General features: G+C 41.9%; 1 protein-coding gene across 4 annotated transcripts; it reads right to left on the reverse strand.

The window, feature by feature from the left end:
- Window positions 1-12090: 12090 nt before the first annotated feature.
- On the reverse strand, window positions 12091-16820 carry ZNF32 (zinc finger protein 32). Of its 4 annotated transcripts, none has more exons than XM_028098772.2 (3): window positions 16741-16820; window positions 14273-14406; window positions 12091-13032 (listed from the first exon to the last, which is right to left on the reverse strand). In XM_028098772.2, the coding sequence occupies exons 2-3, from the start codon at window positions 14340-14342 to the stop codon at window positions 12281-12283; spliced, it is 822 nt and encodes a 273-aa protein (XP_027954573.1). In that variant the 5' UTR covers window positions 14343-14406; window positions 16741-16820; the 3' UTR covers window positions 12091-12280. The 4 variants fall into 4 exon arrangements, with proteins under 4 accessions (XP_027954573.1, XP_027954572.1, XP_027954574.1 ...); XM_028098771.2 differs by having other exon boundaries at window positions 12091-13074; XM_028098773.2 differs by lacking the exon at window positions 16741-16820 and having other exon boundaries at window positions 14269-14351.
- Between the last annotated feature and the right edge of the window lie 2204 nt (window positions 16821-19024).

Below are 19024 nucleotides of genomic sequence, written 5' to 3' on the forward strand. Positions count from 1 at the left end.
TCCAAAAGTTGTTATCTTTGAGAAGAATGTTTTTATTGGTATGATGAAGTGAAATTTTGACTTTGGCTTTGTTTTTTGAAATATTTAATCACGTATATATTCATGTATCTTCTATAATTTAACACAGTTGTCTTTCTAAATAAGAAAATTCAGAAGCCATAAAACACACACACACACACAAACCAAAAGCTTTTGTATGATCACAGGCTTCATGGTGTTAAAATACAAAGAACCAGACTTGGAGAGAATAATAGTACCATCATCATATTATAACAAATAATACTTAGACTATCTAAAGAGTTCATAAAGATGCATAAGAATAATATAAAAATCCCAGGGGCGCCTGGGTAGCTCAGTCGGTTAAATGTCCTACTCTTGATTTCAGCTCAGGTTGTGAGATCAAGCCTTGCCTCAGGTTCCTTGCTCAGCGGGGAGTTTGCTTTAGATTCTCTCCCCTGCTCTCCCTCTTCCCCTCCCCCCTGTGCACTCTCTCTAAAGTAAATAAATCTTTAAAAAAATAATATAAAAATCCCAGTGGAGAAATGGTTTGGAATATGAATATACAGTTGTCAGAAAAAACAAGCACAAATAGTCAAAAAGATATAACCAACTTTAGAGAAATGTGAATTAAAATGATCAAATTTTTTTTTGTCCTATTAGGCAAAAACTTATAAAAATATTTTGTGCTTTTGAAGGTGCAAGAAAATAGGCACACCTACATATCATTGAAGGAATTGTGAATTAATGAAGTGTTTGGTGATGAGAAGCATAATTTGACTATATCGACCAACTTTTAGAAAGCTACTCTTCGACTTAACATTTCTACTTCTTAAAATCCAATAAAGAGTAAAGATGGTCTTTAGAGCACTACAGTAATGAAAAGTTGGAGTCACCATAATGTCTATCACCAGGGCAATGGTTAAATTAAGATACATGCATTTATTGGACTACCATGCAGTCATTTAATATATAACAATTACAAAGCAGTCATTCAGTTAATCAATTAAAATTTAAAGAGTTAATTATGAGAGGGGGGAGGGTCCGAGGGAGAAGGAAACTCACTGCTGAGCAGGGAGCCTGATGCGGGACTCAATCCCGGGACTCCAGGATCACGACCTGAGCCGAAGGCAGTCGCTTAACCAACTGAGCCACCCAGGCACCCCCAAAAATATATATTTTTAAAGATTTTATTTATTTATTTGAGAGACACAGCGAGAGAGGGAACACAAGCAGGGGGCGTGGGAGAGGGAGAAGCAGGCTTCCCGCAGAGCAGAGAGCCCGATACAGGGCTCGATCCCAGGAACCTGGAGATCATGACCTGAGCCAAAGGCAGATGCTTAACGACTGAGCCACCCAGGCTCCCTGAGTTAATTTTTTAAAATATTTATTTATTAGAGAGAGAGAATGAGCATGAGCAGGGGCAGGGGCAGAGGGAGAGGGAGAAGCAGGTTCCCTTGCTGAGTGGAGCTCGATCCCAGGATCCTGAAATCATGACCTGAGCTGAAGTCAGACCTTGGACTGAGCCACCTAGGTGCCCGTAATGAGTTAATTTTTTAATTAACAGGGAAAGATGTCTAAGACATTAAGTGGGAAAAGAGCCAAATTGTGTAATGATGTAGGATCCATTTAATATAGTTTGTGCATTACTTCAATCTTTTATTATACAAATATATCACTGGTAGTTTAAAATATAAGATAAAGCAAGATTATTGATGAATTTTATGGAACAGAAAGGAACTAAACATTCAACTTAAACTAGAAAAGGACAAGTATTAATTAGAAGCACAGTTGGGAATATGTGTGTTATTAGTGAAAACTGGTAAAGCTTTGGATAGCAGTTTGACAATGTGAATGTAAATCTAAATGTGTGCTCCCATTGACCCAGAAAAGCCACTCCCAAATAATTCGACTAGCTTACAGAGATTGTATTGCTCATCATAGCATTGTTTATAATAAAGCCCTGGAAAGAGGTGGGAAAACACCTAGAATAGGAAAATGTTTAAATAAATTATAGAACTTTCATAGACTGGTATCCCAGTTACTATTGGTACATAATAAGCCACCCAGATTTAGTTACCATTTTGTTATGCACACAGATTTTGTATCAACAATTCAGAAAGAGCATAGCAGGAACAATTTTCTAACTGTATGATGTTTGGGTCTCAGCTGGGAAAACTCAAGGCTGGAATGGACTTAACAGTTGCATGGTTGAATCATTTGAGGCTGTCACAGTACAGTAGCCACAAGTGGCTAATGAGCAGTTAAAAAGAGGCTGGTCTGAATTGGGATGTGCTGTAAGTGTAAAACATACATTGGATTTTGAAGACAGTATGAAGAAACTAAAATATCTCAATAATTTTTTAATGTTATTACAGGTCAAAATGATATTTTGGATATATAGGTTAAATTAAATATATTAGAATTATTTAAAATGATTTTAATGTGTCTGCTAGAAAATTTAGTTACATATGAGACCCACGTTTGGGGTTCACATTATATTTCGTTTGGCCAATACTGATCTGAAAGCCTGCTTACAGGTTTGGTGGTTGATGCTATTGGCCAAGACCTCAGGTAGGGCCTTCTGTACAAAGGGCACTCTGGCAGGACAGCTGAAGCTGAAGTAGGCATGGACCAGGGCAGTCCTGGGGCTCTCTGTGCAGAGGGTACCCTGGCAGGACAGCTGAAGTGAGTACAAGCTGGGGTGTCTTGGGGTGCTCAGCATAGGGGACACCTTGGTGGGGTGGCTGGAGTCAAGGCAGGTATGGGCCAGGGGTTTCTGGGGTCTACTTGGAGGGGGTGCCCTGGCTGTGTGGCTGGAGCTGAGGTGGATCACCCGTTGGGGTTTCCCAGGGTGCTCTGTGAAGGAAGCGCCTTGGCAAGGTGATTTATTTTTGTAAATGGAAGTTTGTACCTTTTGACTCCCCATCACCCATTTAATCCCCCTTGTCATAGATTATTGTGGATTTATTTTTGGGCTCTCTTTTCTGTTCCATTGATCTCTGTGTCTCTTGTATGTCAATACATACTGTTTTGATTACGATAGCTTTTTTTTTTAAAGATTTTATTTATTTATTTGCTAGAGAGAGAGAGCATAGGCAAAAGAGAGTGAGCAAGAGTACAGGCAGAGGGAGAAGCAGGCTCCCTGCTGAGGAGGGAGCCCGGTGCGGGACTCGATCCCAGGACCCTGGGATCATGACCTGAGCTGAAGGCAGTCGCTTAACTGACTGAACCACCCAGGCGTCCCTGTTTATGATAGCTTTGTAATATAGTTTGAAATCAGGGAGCATATTGTCTCCAGGTTTGTTCTTTTAAGATTGCCTTGGCTATTTGGGGTCTTTTGTGGTTCCATACAAATTTTAGGATTGTCTATTTCCTTTATTTTTTAAAAAAGATTTTATTTATTAGAGAGAGAGTGAGAGACAGCATGAACAGAGGGAATAGGGAGAAGCAGACTTTCCGCTGAGCAGGGAGCCTGATGCAGGGCTCTATCACAGGACCCTGGGATCACGACCTGAGCTGAAGGCAGACACTTAACCTACTGAGCCACCAGGGCCCCCCAGGATTGTCTATTTCTGGGGAAAATGCCATTGGAGTTTCAACAGGGATTTCATTGAATATATAGATTGCTTTGAGTAGTGTGGACTTTTTTTTTTTTTTAAGATTTTATTTATTCATGAGAGAGAGGCAGAGGCAGAGGGAGAAGTAGGCTCAATGTAGGACTCGATCCCAGGGCCCTGGGATCACGACCTGAGCGGAAGGCAGTTACTTAACTGACTGAGCCACTCAGGTGGCCTTAGTGTGGACATTTTAACAATATTAATTCTTCCATCCATGAGCACAGAATATCTTTCCATTTATTTGTCTTACTCGATTTCTTTCATCAATGTCTTATAGTTTTTAGTGTACAGGTCTTCCCCGTCCTTTGTTAAATTTATTTCTAGATATTTTATTCTTTTTGATGCAATTGTAAGTGGGATTGTTTTCTCAATTTCTCTTTCTGATAGTTTGTTATTGGTATACAGAAATGGAACAGATTTTGTATATTTATTTTCTACCCTCAACTTGACTGAATTCATTTATTAGTTTTAACAGTTTTTTGGTGATGTCTTTGGGTTTTTTTTTTTTTTTTGGAAAGATTTTATTTATTTATTTGGCAGAGAGAGACACAGCAAGAGAGGGAACACGAGCAGGGGGAGTGGGAGAGGGAGAAGCAGGCTTCCCGTGTAGCAGGGAGCCTGATGTGGGGCTCGATCCCAGGACCCTGGGATCATGACCTGAGCTGAAGGCAGACGCTTAGCAACTTAGCCACCCAGGCGCCCATCTTTGGGTTTTCTTTTCTTTTTTCAGAGAGAAAGCGTGCATGTAGGGGGCGGGAGGGAGAGAATCTTAAGCAGGCTCCATGCCCAACACGGAGCCCAATGCAGGGCTGGATCTCACAACCCTGAATTCATGACCTGAGCCAAAATCAAGAGTCGTGTGTTTAACCGACTGAGCCACCCAGGCACCCCTGGGTTTTCTATATATAAGATCATGTCATCTGCAAATAGTGACAGTTTTGCTTCTTCCTTTCTAATTTGAAATAAAATGCCTTTTATTTCTTTGTCTTGCCTAATTGCTCTGGCTGGGATTTTCATTACTATGTTGAATAAAGGTGGGGATAGTGGGCATCCTTGTCTTGTTTCTGATCTTAGAGGAAAAGCTTTCAGCTTTTTACTCTGAGTATGATGTTAGCTGTGGACTTGTCATATATGGTCTTTATTATGTTGAGGTGTGTTTCCTCTTATCAACTTTGTTGAGTATTTTTACTATGAACAGATGTTGGATTTTGTCAAATGTTTTTCTGTATCGAGATGATCATAGGATTTTTATCTTTCATTTGGTTAATGTGGTGTATCACATTGATTAATTTGTGGATGTTGAAGCACCCGTGCATCCCCGGAATAAATCCCCTCAGTCATGGTGTATGATCTTTTAATATATTGTTGAATTCAGTTTGTGAATATATTGTTTTTTTTAAAGATATTATTTATTTGAGAGAGAGAGAGAGAGAAAGAGAGAGATATTGAGAGAATGAGTGGGAGGAGGGGCAGAGGGAGAAGCAGACTTCCTGTAGAGCAGGGAGCCCAATGCAGGACTTGATCCCAGGACCCTGGGATCATGACCTGAGCTGAAGGTAGACACTTAAACGACTGAGCCACCCAGGTGCCCCTGATTTGTGAATATACTGTTGAGGATTTTTGTATCTATGTTCAGCAGTGATATTGGCCTATAGTTTTCTTGTGGTATTCTTATCTGGTTTTGGTATCAGGGTAATGCTTCATAAAATGAGTTTGGAAATGTTCCTTCCTTTTTAAATTTTTGAAAAGTTTAAGAAGGACTGGTTGTTATCCTTTATTTTTTATTTATTATTTATTTTATTTTAGAGAGAGTGAGAAAGAGCATGAGAGGGGAGACGGTCAGAGGGTGAACCAAACTCCGCATTGAGCAGGGAACCCGATGTGGGACTCGATCCTGGGACTCCAGGATCATGACCTGAGCAGTCGCTTAACCAATTGAGCCACCCAGGCGCCCTGGTTGTTATCCTTTAAATGCTTGGTAAAATTCACCAGTGAACCATCTATTCCTGCATTTTTGTTTGTTGAGATGTTTTTGATTACTGATTCAATCTCTAGTAATCAGTTTGTTCAGATTTTGTATTTCTTCATGATTCAATTCAGTGGTTGTGTTTCTAGAAATTTATCTGTTCTTCTAAGCTGTCTAATTTGTTGGCCTATAATTGTGGATAGTAGTCTCTGTGGTCCTTTGCATTTCTGTGGTATCAGTTGTAATGTCTTCTCTTTCATTTCTGATTTTGAATCCTCTTATCTTTTTTTTCTTGGTGAGTCTTGCTGAAGATTTGTCAGTTTTGTTTATCTTTTTAAAGAACAAACTTTTAGTTTCATTGATCTTTTCTATTGTCTTTTTAGTCTCTATGTTATTTATTTCTCTGATCTTTGTTATGTCCTTTATTCTATTAACTTTGGGCTTTTTTTAAAAAAAGATTTTATTTATTTGAGAGGGAGAGAGAGAGAGAGAGAGATATCAAGAGCACAAAAGCAGGGGTAGGGAGAAGCAGACTGCCCCCTGAGCAGGGAGCCTGACATGGGGCTCAATCCCAGGACCCTGGGATCATGACATGAGCTGAAGGCAGACGCTTAACAGACGCTAACATGACTGAGCCACCCAGGGGCTCCTAACTTTGGGCTTTGTTTGTTCTTTTTCTAGTTCCTTCACGTGTAAAGTTAGATTGTTTATTTAAGATCTGTTTTTTCCTTGATGTAGGCTCTTAATGCTATGAGCTTCCCTCGTAGAACTGCTTTGGCTGCATCCCATAAGTTTTGGTGTGCTGTATTTTCATTTATATTTGCCTTATGTATTTTTTTATTTACCTTTTGATCTCTTCTTTGACCAATTGGTTGTTCAATACCATGTTTTATCTCCACATATTTGTGAATTTTCCAATTTTCTTTTTGTAATTGATTTCTACTTTCATACCACTGTGGTTGGAAAAGATGCCTGATATGATTTCAGTCTTCTTAAATTTATTAAGTTTGTTTGGTGGCCTAATATATGCTCTATTCTAGAGAATGTTCCATGTGTGAGAGGACTGTGTTCTATTGCTTTTGGATGGAATGTTCTGTATATATCTGTTATAGTCCTATGTGTTAGTTATATATCTGTTAAGTCTATCTGGTCTAACGTGTTTTTTTTTTTTAAGATTTTATTTATTCATTTGAGACACAGATACAGAGAGAGATTATGAGCAGGGGGAGAGGCAGAGGGAGAAGGAGAAGCAGGGTCCCTGCTGAGCCAGGACCCTGGGATCATGACCTGAGCCAAAGGCAGACGCTTAACAACTGAGCCACCCAGGTGCCCCAATAACCTACATTTGAATGTATTCTAAGATTTTATTTATTTATTTGAGAGAGAGAGAATGAGAGAGAACACAAGAGGGAAGACGGTCAGAGAGAGAAGCAGGCTCCCCCCTGAGCAGGGAGCCCGATGTGGGACTCGATCCTGGGACTCCAGGATCATGACCCGAGCAGAAGGCAGTCGCTTAACCAACTGAGCCACCCAGGCGCCCTAAGTTTGAATGTATTCTAAAGCTCTGTATTTTACTCACTCCTCCCACATTTTGTTTTTGATGTCACATTTTATACCTTTTTATTTTGTGTATCCCTTAACTAATTATTGTAGTTATAGTCTTACTACTTTTGTCTGTTAGCCTTCATACTTGCTTTATAATCAATTAATCCACCCCATTTACAACATTAGATTTTTCTAAATTTTACTATGTATTTATTTACCCTATTGATGAGATTTATACTTTCATGTTTTCCTGTTAGTAATTAGTGTCTTTTTTTTTTTTTTTCAGTTTAAAGAAGTCCCTTTAACATTTCTTGTAAGGCTGGTCTAGTGATAATGAACTCCTTTTAGCTTTTGCTTGTCTGGAAAACTCTTTTTTTGTTTGTTTGTTTGTTTGAAAAACTCTTTATCCCACTTTCAACTTTTTTTTTCTTTTGCTGGGTAGGATAGTCTTGGTTGGCAGTTTTTTTTCTTTCAGTACTTTGAATATACCAAGCTACCTCCTTCTGGTATACAAAGTTTCTGTTGATACCTTTATGGGGGGGTTTCCTTGCATGTAACAAGTTGTTTTTGTCTTGTTTTTACGATTCTCTCCTTGTCTTTTACTTTTGACACTTTAATTATAATGTGTCTTGGTGTGAGTCTTTTTGTGTTCATTTTATTTGGAACTCTGGGATTCCTGGTTCTGGATATATGTTTCCTTCCCTAGGTTAGGGAAGTTTCTAGACATTATTTCTTCCAGTAAATTGTCTGCCTCTTTTTGTTCTCCTTCTAGAACCCCTATAATGTGAACATTGGTCCACATGATGTTGTCCCATAAGTTCCTTAAGGTACCTTCATTGTTTTTCATTCTTTTTTCCTTTTGCTACTTTGATTGGGTGAGTTCTACTGCCTTGTTTTCAAGTTCAGTCTTTCTTCTGCTTTGTCTAATCTGCTGTTTAACCCCTCTACAATATTTTTCAATTCACTTCTTGTATTCTTCATCTCTGTGACTTCTATTTTGTTCCTTCTTATATTTTCTGTACCTTTTTTTGAAGTTCTCACTGTGTTCATGCATTCTTCTCCCAAGTTCAGTGAGCATCTTTATGACCATTATTTTGAACTCTTTATTAGGTAAATCACTTATCTCCGTTTCATTGACTTCTTTTCTGAGGTTTTATCTTGTTCTTTCATTTGGAACACATTCCTCTGTTTCTTCATTTTCATCTCTCTGTGTTGGTTTCTGTGCACTGGATAAAACAGTCACCTTTCCCAGTCCTGATGAAGTGGGCTTGTGAACTAGATGAACCTTATCATTCAACCCTGCCCTAACTCTTGGTTGTCTCTAAAGCCTTCATGCTTGTCCAAGCAGCCTATTTTATTTTAGTGACTCCTAGTAGCTGATGGTGCACTAAGACCTGTCAGTGTCCCAAAGAGTAGGATATCAATCAGCAGTTAGGTTCAGCTCAAGCAGTAGCTTCTAACTTATGCAAATATATATAGTCCTGTGGGGCCACAAGTATAAGTCCCACTGGCCACCAAAGCTAGATGCTCTAGAAGTGTCCCCTGGGTGGCAGTCACTTATTTAAGTGCCAGGCAAGTATACAAGTTTCCTTCTGGGAGATACCAGTGACCTGGAGTGAGGCAGAGAGAAAGTGTGAATATGGCATTCACTGGCACCCATCCCTTAGTGTATCTCAGTAGGCACCTAGTTGTGTGCCAAACCAAAAGCCTGCCCCTCAGGCTGATGTTCCAGGACAAGCAAATAGGTCTCTTTCCCAGAAAGACTGGGAAAATGTTTCAGTCCCCTCTCTGCACAGTGCCTTAGGGTTGGTAGCCAGCCAAGAATTGTCTCTTTGTTTGTTACAGTCCCATGGGATACAGGAACACAAGCCCTGTTGGCCACTAGAGAAAGACAATCTAAGGGTGTCCTCTGGGTGGCACCCATAAAAACCAGCATACCAGAGACATGTGCAAGCATGTTTCTGGGAAATACTGGTGCTATGGAGCACAGCAGAGGGTGAATGAAGATAATGACTGCCCTCTGAGGTCTCCGGAGAGAATTATAGTGTGCCCTTACTTGGATGTTTAATTAGAATCCTGCCCTTCAGGCCACAGCTGTGGAGATAAGCTAATAGGCCTCTTTCATAGAAAGACTGTGTGCCTTGGTCTGTTGTCTCTTGTTGTGCTTTGAGGGTGGTAGCCAGTTAAGAACTTATTTCTCCATTGGTTACAGTCCTGTGCACCCACTGAGCACCCCTGAGCATAAGACCCATTGGCTAGCTACCAGAGCCAGGTGACCAAAGTTGTTCCCCTGGGCCACAGCTGCAAGAATTGGTGTGCCAGAGGAGGGTATAAGCTCTTTTCTGGGAGATACCAGTGAGCTGAAGTGAGGCAGAGGAGAATGGAAAGATGGTGCCAGCCATCTTCCATCTCTCGAGATACAGGGCCCCTAGGTGTATGTTAAATTAAGATGCCTGTGCCTCAGGCCATCACTTTAAGAAAATCTGCTTTCACACAAAGTCTGAGCGCCTCTCAATTGGCTGCTTCTGTGCTGGTCCCTGGGGTGAGTCCAACCATGAGAGCTAAGAGCTGTTTTTCAGTTCACTCTAACCTTGTGGGTCTCATGAATGAATCCTCTTGGTTTTCAAAGCTAGTTATTTTGGAGACTCATGTCTCAAGTCTTAGAACGTTGGAGTACCCAATGTGGGGCTCAAATTCTTTGCTCCTCAGAAAGAAGCTCCAGGTTGTGGTTTCCCTCCTGATTGTGGATTGGCTGCACCGGGGGTAGGATTTATGGCAATTGTCTCAGCCTCTCCTACCAGCTTCAGTATGACTTTTTTCTTATTTGTGTTATCTGTAGGAGTCACTCAGCAAGTTTTTAGGTTTTTTTTTTTTTTTAGAGGAAATTGTTCCATAGGTAGCTGTAGATTAGGTGTATCTGTGTGAACCCAGGATCTTCCTACATTGTCCTCTTAAACTAGCTCTGTTTTGTTACTTTAATAGAAGCAGCCAACAATCTTTAAAAGAAATTTAATAATATATGTATAAAAATAGGAAGAATAATTTTAAAGATCTTTTATATTTTCTGACCTATTTACTCTTTATTTACTCATTTATGCAGAACCAGGTTTCTAAGATACCTATATATAGATATGTATGTATGTATCTATCTAATCATGCAGAAAATTTTCACACCTTTAAAGAGCTCCTCAGACCTATTCATGGAAGTCATGTACCATCAGTTCTGTTTTTTGTGTCTGAAGCAGTCACAGCCTACCCAAATTCAAGTGGAGGTGAAACAGATCTCCATCTTTTCATGAGATTAGTGTTAATGAACTTGTGGGAAGTGTTTTTAAACTGCCTCATTGTTACTGAAGTATCTATCTAATAAATTTCTTAGAGAGCAGGACTGCTGGAGACCAACATTTACTTCTTCACGTAACTTGTATTTGGGTTAACTAATCTATACCTTGCCTTCTGTTTTGTCAAAAGAAATGTTTACTTTTAAATTTTAAGCTTTCTGATGAATCATGAATCATAATTTCCTGTTTTGGTTTTATCAGTAAGTAAATCTCGAGTTGTTGTCCCAGATTTTTCCTTTTCTTTTCACAGTATCTTATCCTTTTAGAAAATATATTATGTTCTATTATTGCTGTTAATAAATAACCTAAATATTTAGTGATATAAAACCATAACTTTTGATTTCTCTAATGACTCTGTGTGTTAGGAATTTGGAAGGCTGTTCTTACTTGGGGCTCTCATACAGTTTTGGACAGATGTCATATGGGGCTCCAGCCATCTGAAGGTTGCACTTGGCTGGACATCTACAATAACTCACTCACATGGCTGGTAGTTGATGCTGGCTGTCTGTTGCTCAGCTGAAGCTGTCAACTAGAGCACTTATATACAGCTTGTCCATCATAGTGGCCTCAAGATAGACTTTTTACATTGCAGCTGATTTTCTCCAGAATAAGTGTCTCAAGATTATCATGCAGAAACTTTTCATACCTTTAAAGAGCTCTTAAGACCTATTCTTGGAAATCATATAGCATCAGTTCTGTTTTTTTGTGTGTGAAGCAGCCACAAGCCTACCCAAACTCAAGTGGAGGTGACAGACCCCCATCTCGTCATGAGGTAAGTGTTAAAGAACTTGTGTGCAGTATTTTTAAACTGCCTCATTGTTACTGAAGTATACCATACAGATAAGAAAATGCACAGACTCTTAACTGTTGAGTTCAATGAATTTTGACAATTGAACAGACCCATGCATCCACCACCTGAAATAAGGTATAGAGCATGTTTTCACTCTATAAAGTTGCCTTGTGCCCTTTTTAAGTCAGTCCTTACCCAGTTCCCTCTGTTCATAGTTAGCCACTATCTGAGTTCTATTAGTTCTATTCTATTAGATTAGTTTTTCCTGGTGTGTGTTCTTTCACTCAACATAAAGTTCTGAGATTCTTCATATTATTGCATATATCCGTTGTATGTTATTTTTTATTACTGAGTCATATGAACATACCACCATGTATTACCTTACCTATGTTGGGTATTTTGGGTTTTGTCCAATTTATGACTATTCTGAATCGGGATGATATCAACATGCTTGTATATATCTTCACATGGTATCAGGGTATCTTTGGGAGCAATATTATATCACTATTCAAACCCATAGTATTTCTAAAGCATTTCTGTACCCTAAGACCTTTGATGTAATTTACCTCTAGATGATAGAGATTTGCTACCAAGCTCTTTGGGATGAATTCTTCCCTTCTTGAATCCAATACAAGATTGATTTGAATATGTAAAGAAAAGACCTTGGGATTCATGAAGGGTTGATTTAAGAAACAAAACTAACGATGTCAACTACAGATTTAAAATCTGTTATCTGTTAATACATAGAACATTTTCCCAAGTATGCACTAGATTAATGGAGATACTTTGGGAACTTAGGTCAAAATAAACTGACAAATTATGAAACATATGTGATAATGATAATAAACAAGACATTTATTTTTCATACGCATTTGGGGGAAAGGAGAAAAGTCAGTTTTCCCTACCCAGTGATGGTCTTTCTGAAAGAGTCTCCATTCATTCCATAGAATTGGATAGGTTGCTTGATCTGAGGGTTTTTTAACTTTTAATTCATAAAGAGAACTTCCTTTGAAGAGGGTGGTCAAAGGGTGAGTCTTTGTGAGCAGCTTCGCTGGTGCACAGCCAGACTCCCTCTCTGAGTGAAGCTTTTCCCACACTGGCCACACAGATAGGGTGTCTCTCCTGTGTGGATTTTGCCATGCAGGATACAGTTGCCCCTGGTGTGGAAACTCTTCCTGCACTGTGTGCAGGCATAGGGTTTCAGGCCTGTGTGGACTCTGATGTGAACAATTAAGCTTCCTTTCTGACTGAAGGCTTTTCCACACTGATCACATCTATAGGGCTTTTCACCACTGTGAACTCTTCTATGAACAGCAAGGTTACTTTGATTCCTGAAGCTTCTCTGACAAATAGCACACTCATAGGGTTTCTGTCCAGTATGGAGTCTTTCATGAACAGCCAGACTACCTCGTTGACTAAAGCTTTTCCCACACTCCTTGCACTGATAGGGCTTCTCTCCTGTGTGTATTCGCTGATGTGTAACAAGATTGCCTTTGGCCCTGAAGCTTTTTCCACAATGGGTACACTCAAAGGGCTTTTGACCAGTGTGGATTCTCTCATGCAAGGTTAGACTGCCCTTTTGCCTGAAGGATTTTCCACATTCCTGACACTCATAGACCCTCTGTCTCACTCCAGGTGAATCTTCCTGTAGTGTCTTAGAATCTGGGGATTTTTGTTCCAGCTTCTCTCTTCTGAAAGAATTCTGGAAATCCCAGCTTGAGGATCCTGTGGCCTCAGAGTGATCATATTTGTGGTGGGCTTCTGTCATCACATCTGGTAAAATGAGAGGGAAGTCATGTAAGATGCACCAATATGCTGAGTGAGAAGAATAGGGAAAAAAGAAACAATGCTTTGAATGCTTATTATGTGCCAGACATTATACTATGAAATTTGCATAGGTAATCTAATCCTGAAAACAATCCTATGAGATTGCTACAGATAAGGAAATGAGAGCATAGGGAGGTTGTCACAGATCTTGTAGTTAGCTAAGTGTAGAGTTGGGATGCAAATGCAGGCATGCTCCACAGTAGTATACTGCCTCTAAATTTAGTTTAATTTAGCCTCCCAAAGAATCTGGTAAGGTAGACATGATTATCTCCATTTTATAGATAAGAAAACAGGCTCAGAAAAATGAAGAAAACTGTATGTAGGATCAAATAGAGGCCCCATACCCAAGTTTTATCTGACTCTAAAACAGGTATGGATCCAGGTTGTGTAGGGCCTAAAACTTTAAAATTTTGGAGGCACTCCATTAAGAAAAAGTATAAAAGTAGGTACAGGGCCCTGAAGAGACCAATACATGAGAAATCCATCTCTGCACCAATCTCTTTTCCTGATAGTAGAGTAAGCTCCATGACATCAGAAAATATACATCAGAATCTTTGATACATTACATCTATTATCTCTAGTCCCAGTAACCCTGCAAGGTAGAGTTTATTGTCCCATTTTACAGATGAAGAGCCTGGAGCTCAAGGAAGTTAAATAATTTGTCTGATACCACAGATCAAGCTAGGACAATTATAGAATTGGATCCAAGGAAATTTCCCCTTTAATATCCATGCTATTTCAGTCTACTAAGCTATGGTGAAACTGAAATCAATTTTGGTTTGGAAGTTACTCTCAAAACACTTTCTATGCTGATGCTGACAGTGTTTTCCATATTGCCCTGCAGCCTACTGCACTTTAATTATGGGTCCATTCATCACTATTAACAGTTTTCTTGGAGTCATCCTAGGGAGATTTTCTCTTGCCTTACCCTTATTCAGTGATTGTGCCGAGATGTAAAGCTGCTCATTCATTTTCTCAGAGAATACCTCAAAACTATCTCCATATCAAGATCATTCTCTTGCTCTGTTTCTACTGCTATTTCTAATTCTAGCTTGCAGGTTTCCCCTGTAACCCCCAGGAACGGTGAACTCCTCCAAAGGAATGTCTCCTCTGCTTCCTCAGCCTGCTGACCAGTGCTTGAGTACAGGGACACTAGGGCATCTCAGTGATCAACCAACTCACTCACTGAAAAATGCTACATTCTGCGCATATCTTCCATGACAGTCCAGCAGGGTAGCTGTTGGAAATCCAAACATGTCCACGCCTGCTGTATAATCACCACTTCTTCATATGATTCTTCCATGGGCTATTCTTGAACACCTGAAGAGGAAAAAACAACAAAAAACAGAACAAAAAGAAACAGGAAAAGGCAGAATTGATAAGTGAGAAGGATAAACTCAACAGAAGCTCCAATTTGGGGTATGAGTAAATGGAAGAAATCTGGATTGTGTGATGTATATCTTAATCACCTATAATGTAACTGCAAAGTTTTAGTAATGGTACCATGACCACACATAAGTGAGTCAAGGTGGAAACATTAAGTGGGAAAGCAGAGAACACATATATCTCTTCCTGCCAATCCCAAGATAATGGTCACTCCTGTTTATACCTTAGCCTTGGCATGTGACTGGGATCTCCCACTTCCTTCCCCTACCTAACTACTTGCTCTTTTATCCTTCAAGCCTCCAAAGGAATTCAGAATTTAAAAACCCAACATTTCAGCCTTCATGATTTGTTCTATGATGAAAATGGCTTCAGCTCTCCCCTCCAGCTCCCCTAGGTTATAAGGACAAGAGTTCTCATATGTTTACCTTTGAACAATATTTAGGAGGCTCCAGATCCAGACCCACCCCTCTCCTATTCTTCAAGATATGAGAATACCAATTCTAAGTGTAAATACTTATCAATTCTTGGAAAAGACCTTCTTCAGAAACCAAGTGCAAGGCACTCCAGCTAGGATAAGTAACCTGCCCAAATTCTCACAGCCAATAAGGAGTCCAGGGTGGGCAAAGGATCAAATTCAAGACTTTTGAGATCCAGAGTCTATGCCCTTAAACTAGACAATTCTCTAGTTTCTTATCACTAAAGAGCTGGTGAGAATTTTTATTAAATGGGACAGAATGTAACAGTGCTTGACCAGACTTTACTACTCTTCAAGATCCTAGGAATCCTCTTGCTCCATATTATGTTTTTCCACATTTTTTTTGAGTATTTTCTTCTTACTTTAGGACCCTAATTATTAAATTCGTACACTTTATGCAGTGGTTCAGTGCATAATCTTTATTTCCCTCAAATATGTCTCATCAAAATGCTGGCCTCCTGATTTAATGAAATAGCAGTGTGATGCTACAGTTGTTTTGTCAACCTAAGCACCTGGTCTTGACAATTGTACCTTCTGCTACATTTGTTTTGACTGAAGAGGCATTTTAAACTTGTATTTGGAGGTGTCACCTCCAATTTGGAGTAGAAGCTACAAAGGAATCCTCTATGAGACTGCCAGGAGGCTACAGGACATTCATTTGTTAGTTCAAGGTGTTACTCCTCCACAACTGCACATCCATCAAGAGTCCCTGAAAGTGCATGAAACCTGCTGCCAAGTTTGGACTCGGTCTCTGGGGAATCCAGCAAATAGTTTGGTCAGAACAAGTGGGCAGAATTTATAGCTTTGCCTCTCCACATGCTATGAGATCTTCCAAGTAACAACTCAGCTGTGTCTCAGGAACTGCCTTGGTTAATAAAGGGAGATTGTTTTATTTTTCTCCCTAGGTCACAAATCTGAGGAAATAATTTCCTGAAGATTTTGAAGTGGCTTTAGTAATAGAAAATTGCTTTTCCTATCAGAGAGACTATCCTTTGGAAAAACTCAGCATTAGGTCAGGAGAGACTTGGATTCTTGCCTTGAACCTCCCCTACCCCCATACAACCTTGGACAAGTAACCAACAGCCCTGGCTCTATTTCCTTACTAACTAAACAGGTTAACAACACTGTCGTTTCAGGCAGCTCTTGGGAGAATAAAAGAACCAAATGTGAAGAATTTCTGATACGACCTAGAGACTGAAGGCCTAAAGTTGAGAGTCCTCAAGAGAGCCCTAGCAGAAGGGGTAAACTTTGCTGTCTCTGGAACCCCTTGGGCGACAGTCTCAGGTTTAGGAAATGAGGGTAGGGGTGATTATTTTCTCCACACATCTGAATCCATTTTGACCTTTCTCCCATTCTCCACCCTGACAAGTCTGTGCTTTCTCCCATTCCCCCTCCCTAGAAAGATCGCATTTTCACCCCCGACCGTGTTGTGAAATCCTCACTGCAGGCCCCTGGGCACACCTGCCTGTGGCCTCCCCCTCCCGCGTCTCCAGGGTGCGGGGCCTTCCCCCATGCTCTGTCCTGCGGAGCGGCGGTCGGAGGGGCCCCTGCTCCCCCGGGCACACTCTCCCCTCCCGCCTCAGGCTCCCCCGGGCCCGCCCTGCGTGCTGGACCTCAGCAACCCGCTCTCCGGTCCAGCTGGACCCTTCGCTGCGGGCCGCTCGCCTCTCCCCTCGCGGGTGGCCTCCCTCGGGGCTCAGGGCCGCGGGGGCCACGGAGCGCCCGCAGGCGGCGGCCCGCTAACGCGGCCCCGCCTAGCCGGGCTCACTGACCCGGCCGGCGACCTCACTCACCGCAGCGGCGCGCGCCCGCAGACAGACAAAGGCCGGCGCCGAGCCCACAGCAGCGACGGCGCGAGCGGATCGAACTACAACTCCCAAGAGGCTGCGCGCGAGCCCGCCCGCCGGGTCCCGGGCCTTGGCCGTCCCGGCTTCTCGGAGCACTGTGGGAAACGTAGTTCTGCGGCGCGCCCTGCTGCTCGGGTTCTGAGGGTCGCGACCGGGCGGGGCCCTCTGTCGAATCCCCTTCGGTCTCTAGGCGGAGGCGCCCTTGCCCGCCGACGTAGTCCGGGGAGTGAGGGAGCCACGCAGCGGCTCAGATAAGTTAGGCCTGGAATAGCAGCAGCCTAGTAAAGCAGTCCGCCGGGCCAGGAAGTCGGGAATCCAGGGTTCTTGAGGGTTTCGTGGAAGGAAACAAAGTCTTGGGGGAGAAAAGTCTTGGGTGCTTAGGGGTTATGTGTTTGGCCGCTGCTTGAGCAAAGACTCAGTGTTCTGTAGTTAAGGCTCTGAAGCTAGGAGCAAATCTTTCAAGCAGAGACTGTGGGAAAGAATTTGACACAACCAGAGAATTTCGAGGGGCTGGGAGGAGGATACTTTTGTCTGGTGTAGAGCTCTTCCTTTCAGATCTCTTTACTAAGATACTTGTTTTGAATTTGCACGTCGGCTCCACCTCTGACTAGCTGGCTAGTTGCGGGGCTCTGGATAGGCTTCTTACCCTGGTGGTGAGCCCAGGGTATGGTCAGGTGACAGGACAGGTGAGTTTCTTGGGAGAGCCAGGGTTCAGGCCGGGCGACCCCCATTCTGTTCCTTCAGAGTAAAGGCAGATATGTGAGTGAACCCAGAAAAAGTCGTTCTTCATGTACTCTGTGAATTGTGGAGAAAAAACAGTATTTTCTAGGGTAACAAGTTAAATTTTCTTTTCTTAACTGGAGATGTGATTGAAACATGGAGCAATTGTAAGCTCTGAAAATTACTCAGCACATGGGGCAAGAGCTCTTTTTTTATGGGGCATCACTGAGGAGCCACTCAAACACAGGTTGTCAAGCCCTTAGTCCCGTTGTGCGATATTGTGAGGGGTAAGTTTGCTTTTGAGCATCTGTGAGATAAATATTCTTTAAAAATGCCCTCGGCCTCCTTCAAAGGCACTTTTATAGGATGCTTGCCTCTCCCCGTGAGGGAATTTGGACAGGGAAGAATGGCTTTAAAGTTCCTAATGACTGAGGCTGCTGTTGCCTGGGGCTCCCTCCTCCTTAGAATCACCTTTGCTCTCCTTTATCCTGGGGCTCTTTTGCTCACTGTACTTCTCTTCAGGCTCCCTGCTCCAGAGCTCTCACTTGGAGATTGGTTTGGCCTCTTGCACAGAGGGCTTCATAAAGCAAACTTCCTCTTGCTCTGTCCTTGTCCTCTACCCCACAGCCACTTGTTAAGCAAAACAGAACAAAAAAATTAATTTCACAGAGTATACGAAGTATAAGTAATAAGTTGGTTCTTAAGTGTTAGTCATTACTATCACTAATAACACATTACTTAAGTTCAACTGAATCTGTATGTGCCGAGCCCGTTTTCAGTGTCAGGTACTGTGCTGGGTGTTGGGGACGTAAATGGGAACAAGACACACTTCCTTCTCCTAGGAAGGGAGCTGAGAGTCTAGCTGAAAAACAAACACACCACCTTTCTTAAAACCTGGGCCGGCAGCTGCCTCACAGAGAGGTCCGTGAGTGTGCAGTGGAAACTGATCTGATGCCCCCCTCTCCCCCCAAAGCCCCCTCAGGACCACTGCAGAGCTCCCTGTGGTGCCTCCTTCTGTCATTCGTTCCAGAGTTAGGGAGAGAAAGGGGTAGGACACCAGGGGACGGGGCACAATCACTGTTCCCTCTCTCCTTGCTGAACAGCCAGAAAAGTCCAGGAAGCACACAGCAAAGGCCGATCCTCGTGACTGCTGTATGAGTGTGTCTGCTTTCTTCTCTCCCAAGGCTGCGTCAGTAGGGCTGTGTGTATCACCTCCCAAACCCCAGGAGTCATTTCTCCTGCTGGTAAACAGCACAAGATGCCTAGAAGTCATTCCGGGCATATTGGTTCTGTTGAGGTCAGGATCAGCTGTGGACATTAGGACAAGTAGATGACAAAGCTTTGGTGCGAAAAGGTGGCTGTAAAAGGGGACTTGTAGTCACTTTTCTCGCAAAAATCTGCATAAATTCTCTTAAGGAGTCTCAGGAAAGTGGGCATATTGAATCGACGTGGTGGAGAAAGCAGGACCGGAGTAGATGAGACCTAATGCTCCCTAGACAGACATTTAGCA

The sequence above is a fragment of the Eumetopias jubatus genome, unplaced genomic scaffold (assembly GCF_037043125.1).
Source record: "Eumetopias jubatus isolate StellerSeaLion01/CBP00866 unplaced genomic scaffold, mEumJub1_p1.0 scaffold_17, whole genome shotgun sequence".
Classification (NCBI taxonomy): domain Eukaryota; kingdom Metazoa; phylum Chordata; class Mammalia; order Carnivora; family Otariidae; genus Eumetopias; species Eumetopias jubatus.

Excerpts from the sequence above, each read along its gene's own strand:
- ZNF32 (XM_028098771.2), bottom strand. The coding sequence starts at position 14,342 with ATGTTTGGATTTCCAACAGCTACCCTGCTGGACTGTCATGGAAGATAT. Across the intron at positions 13,075-14,272 it reads GCAGAATGTAGCATTTTTCA|CATATTGGTGCATCTTACAT; the intron begins GTGAGTGAGTTG and ends CTTCTCACTCAG.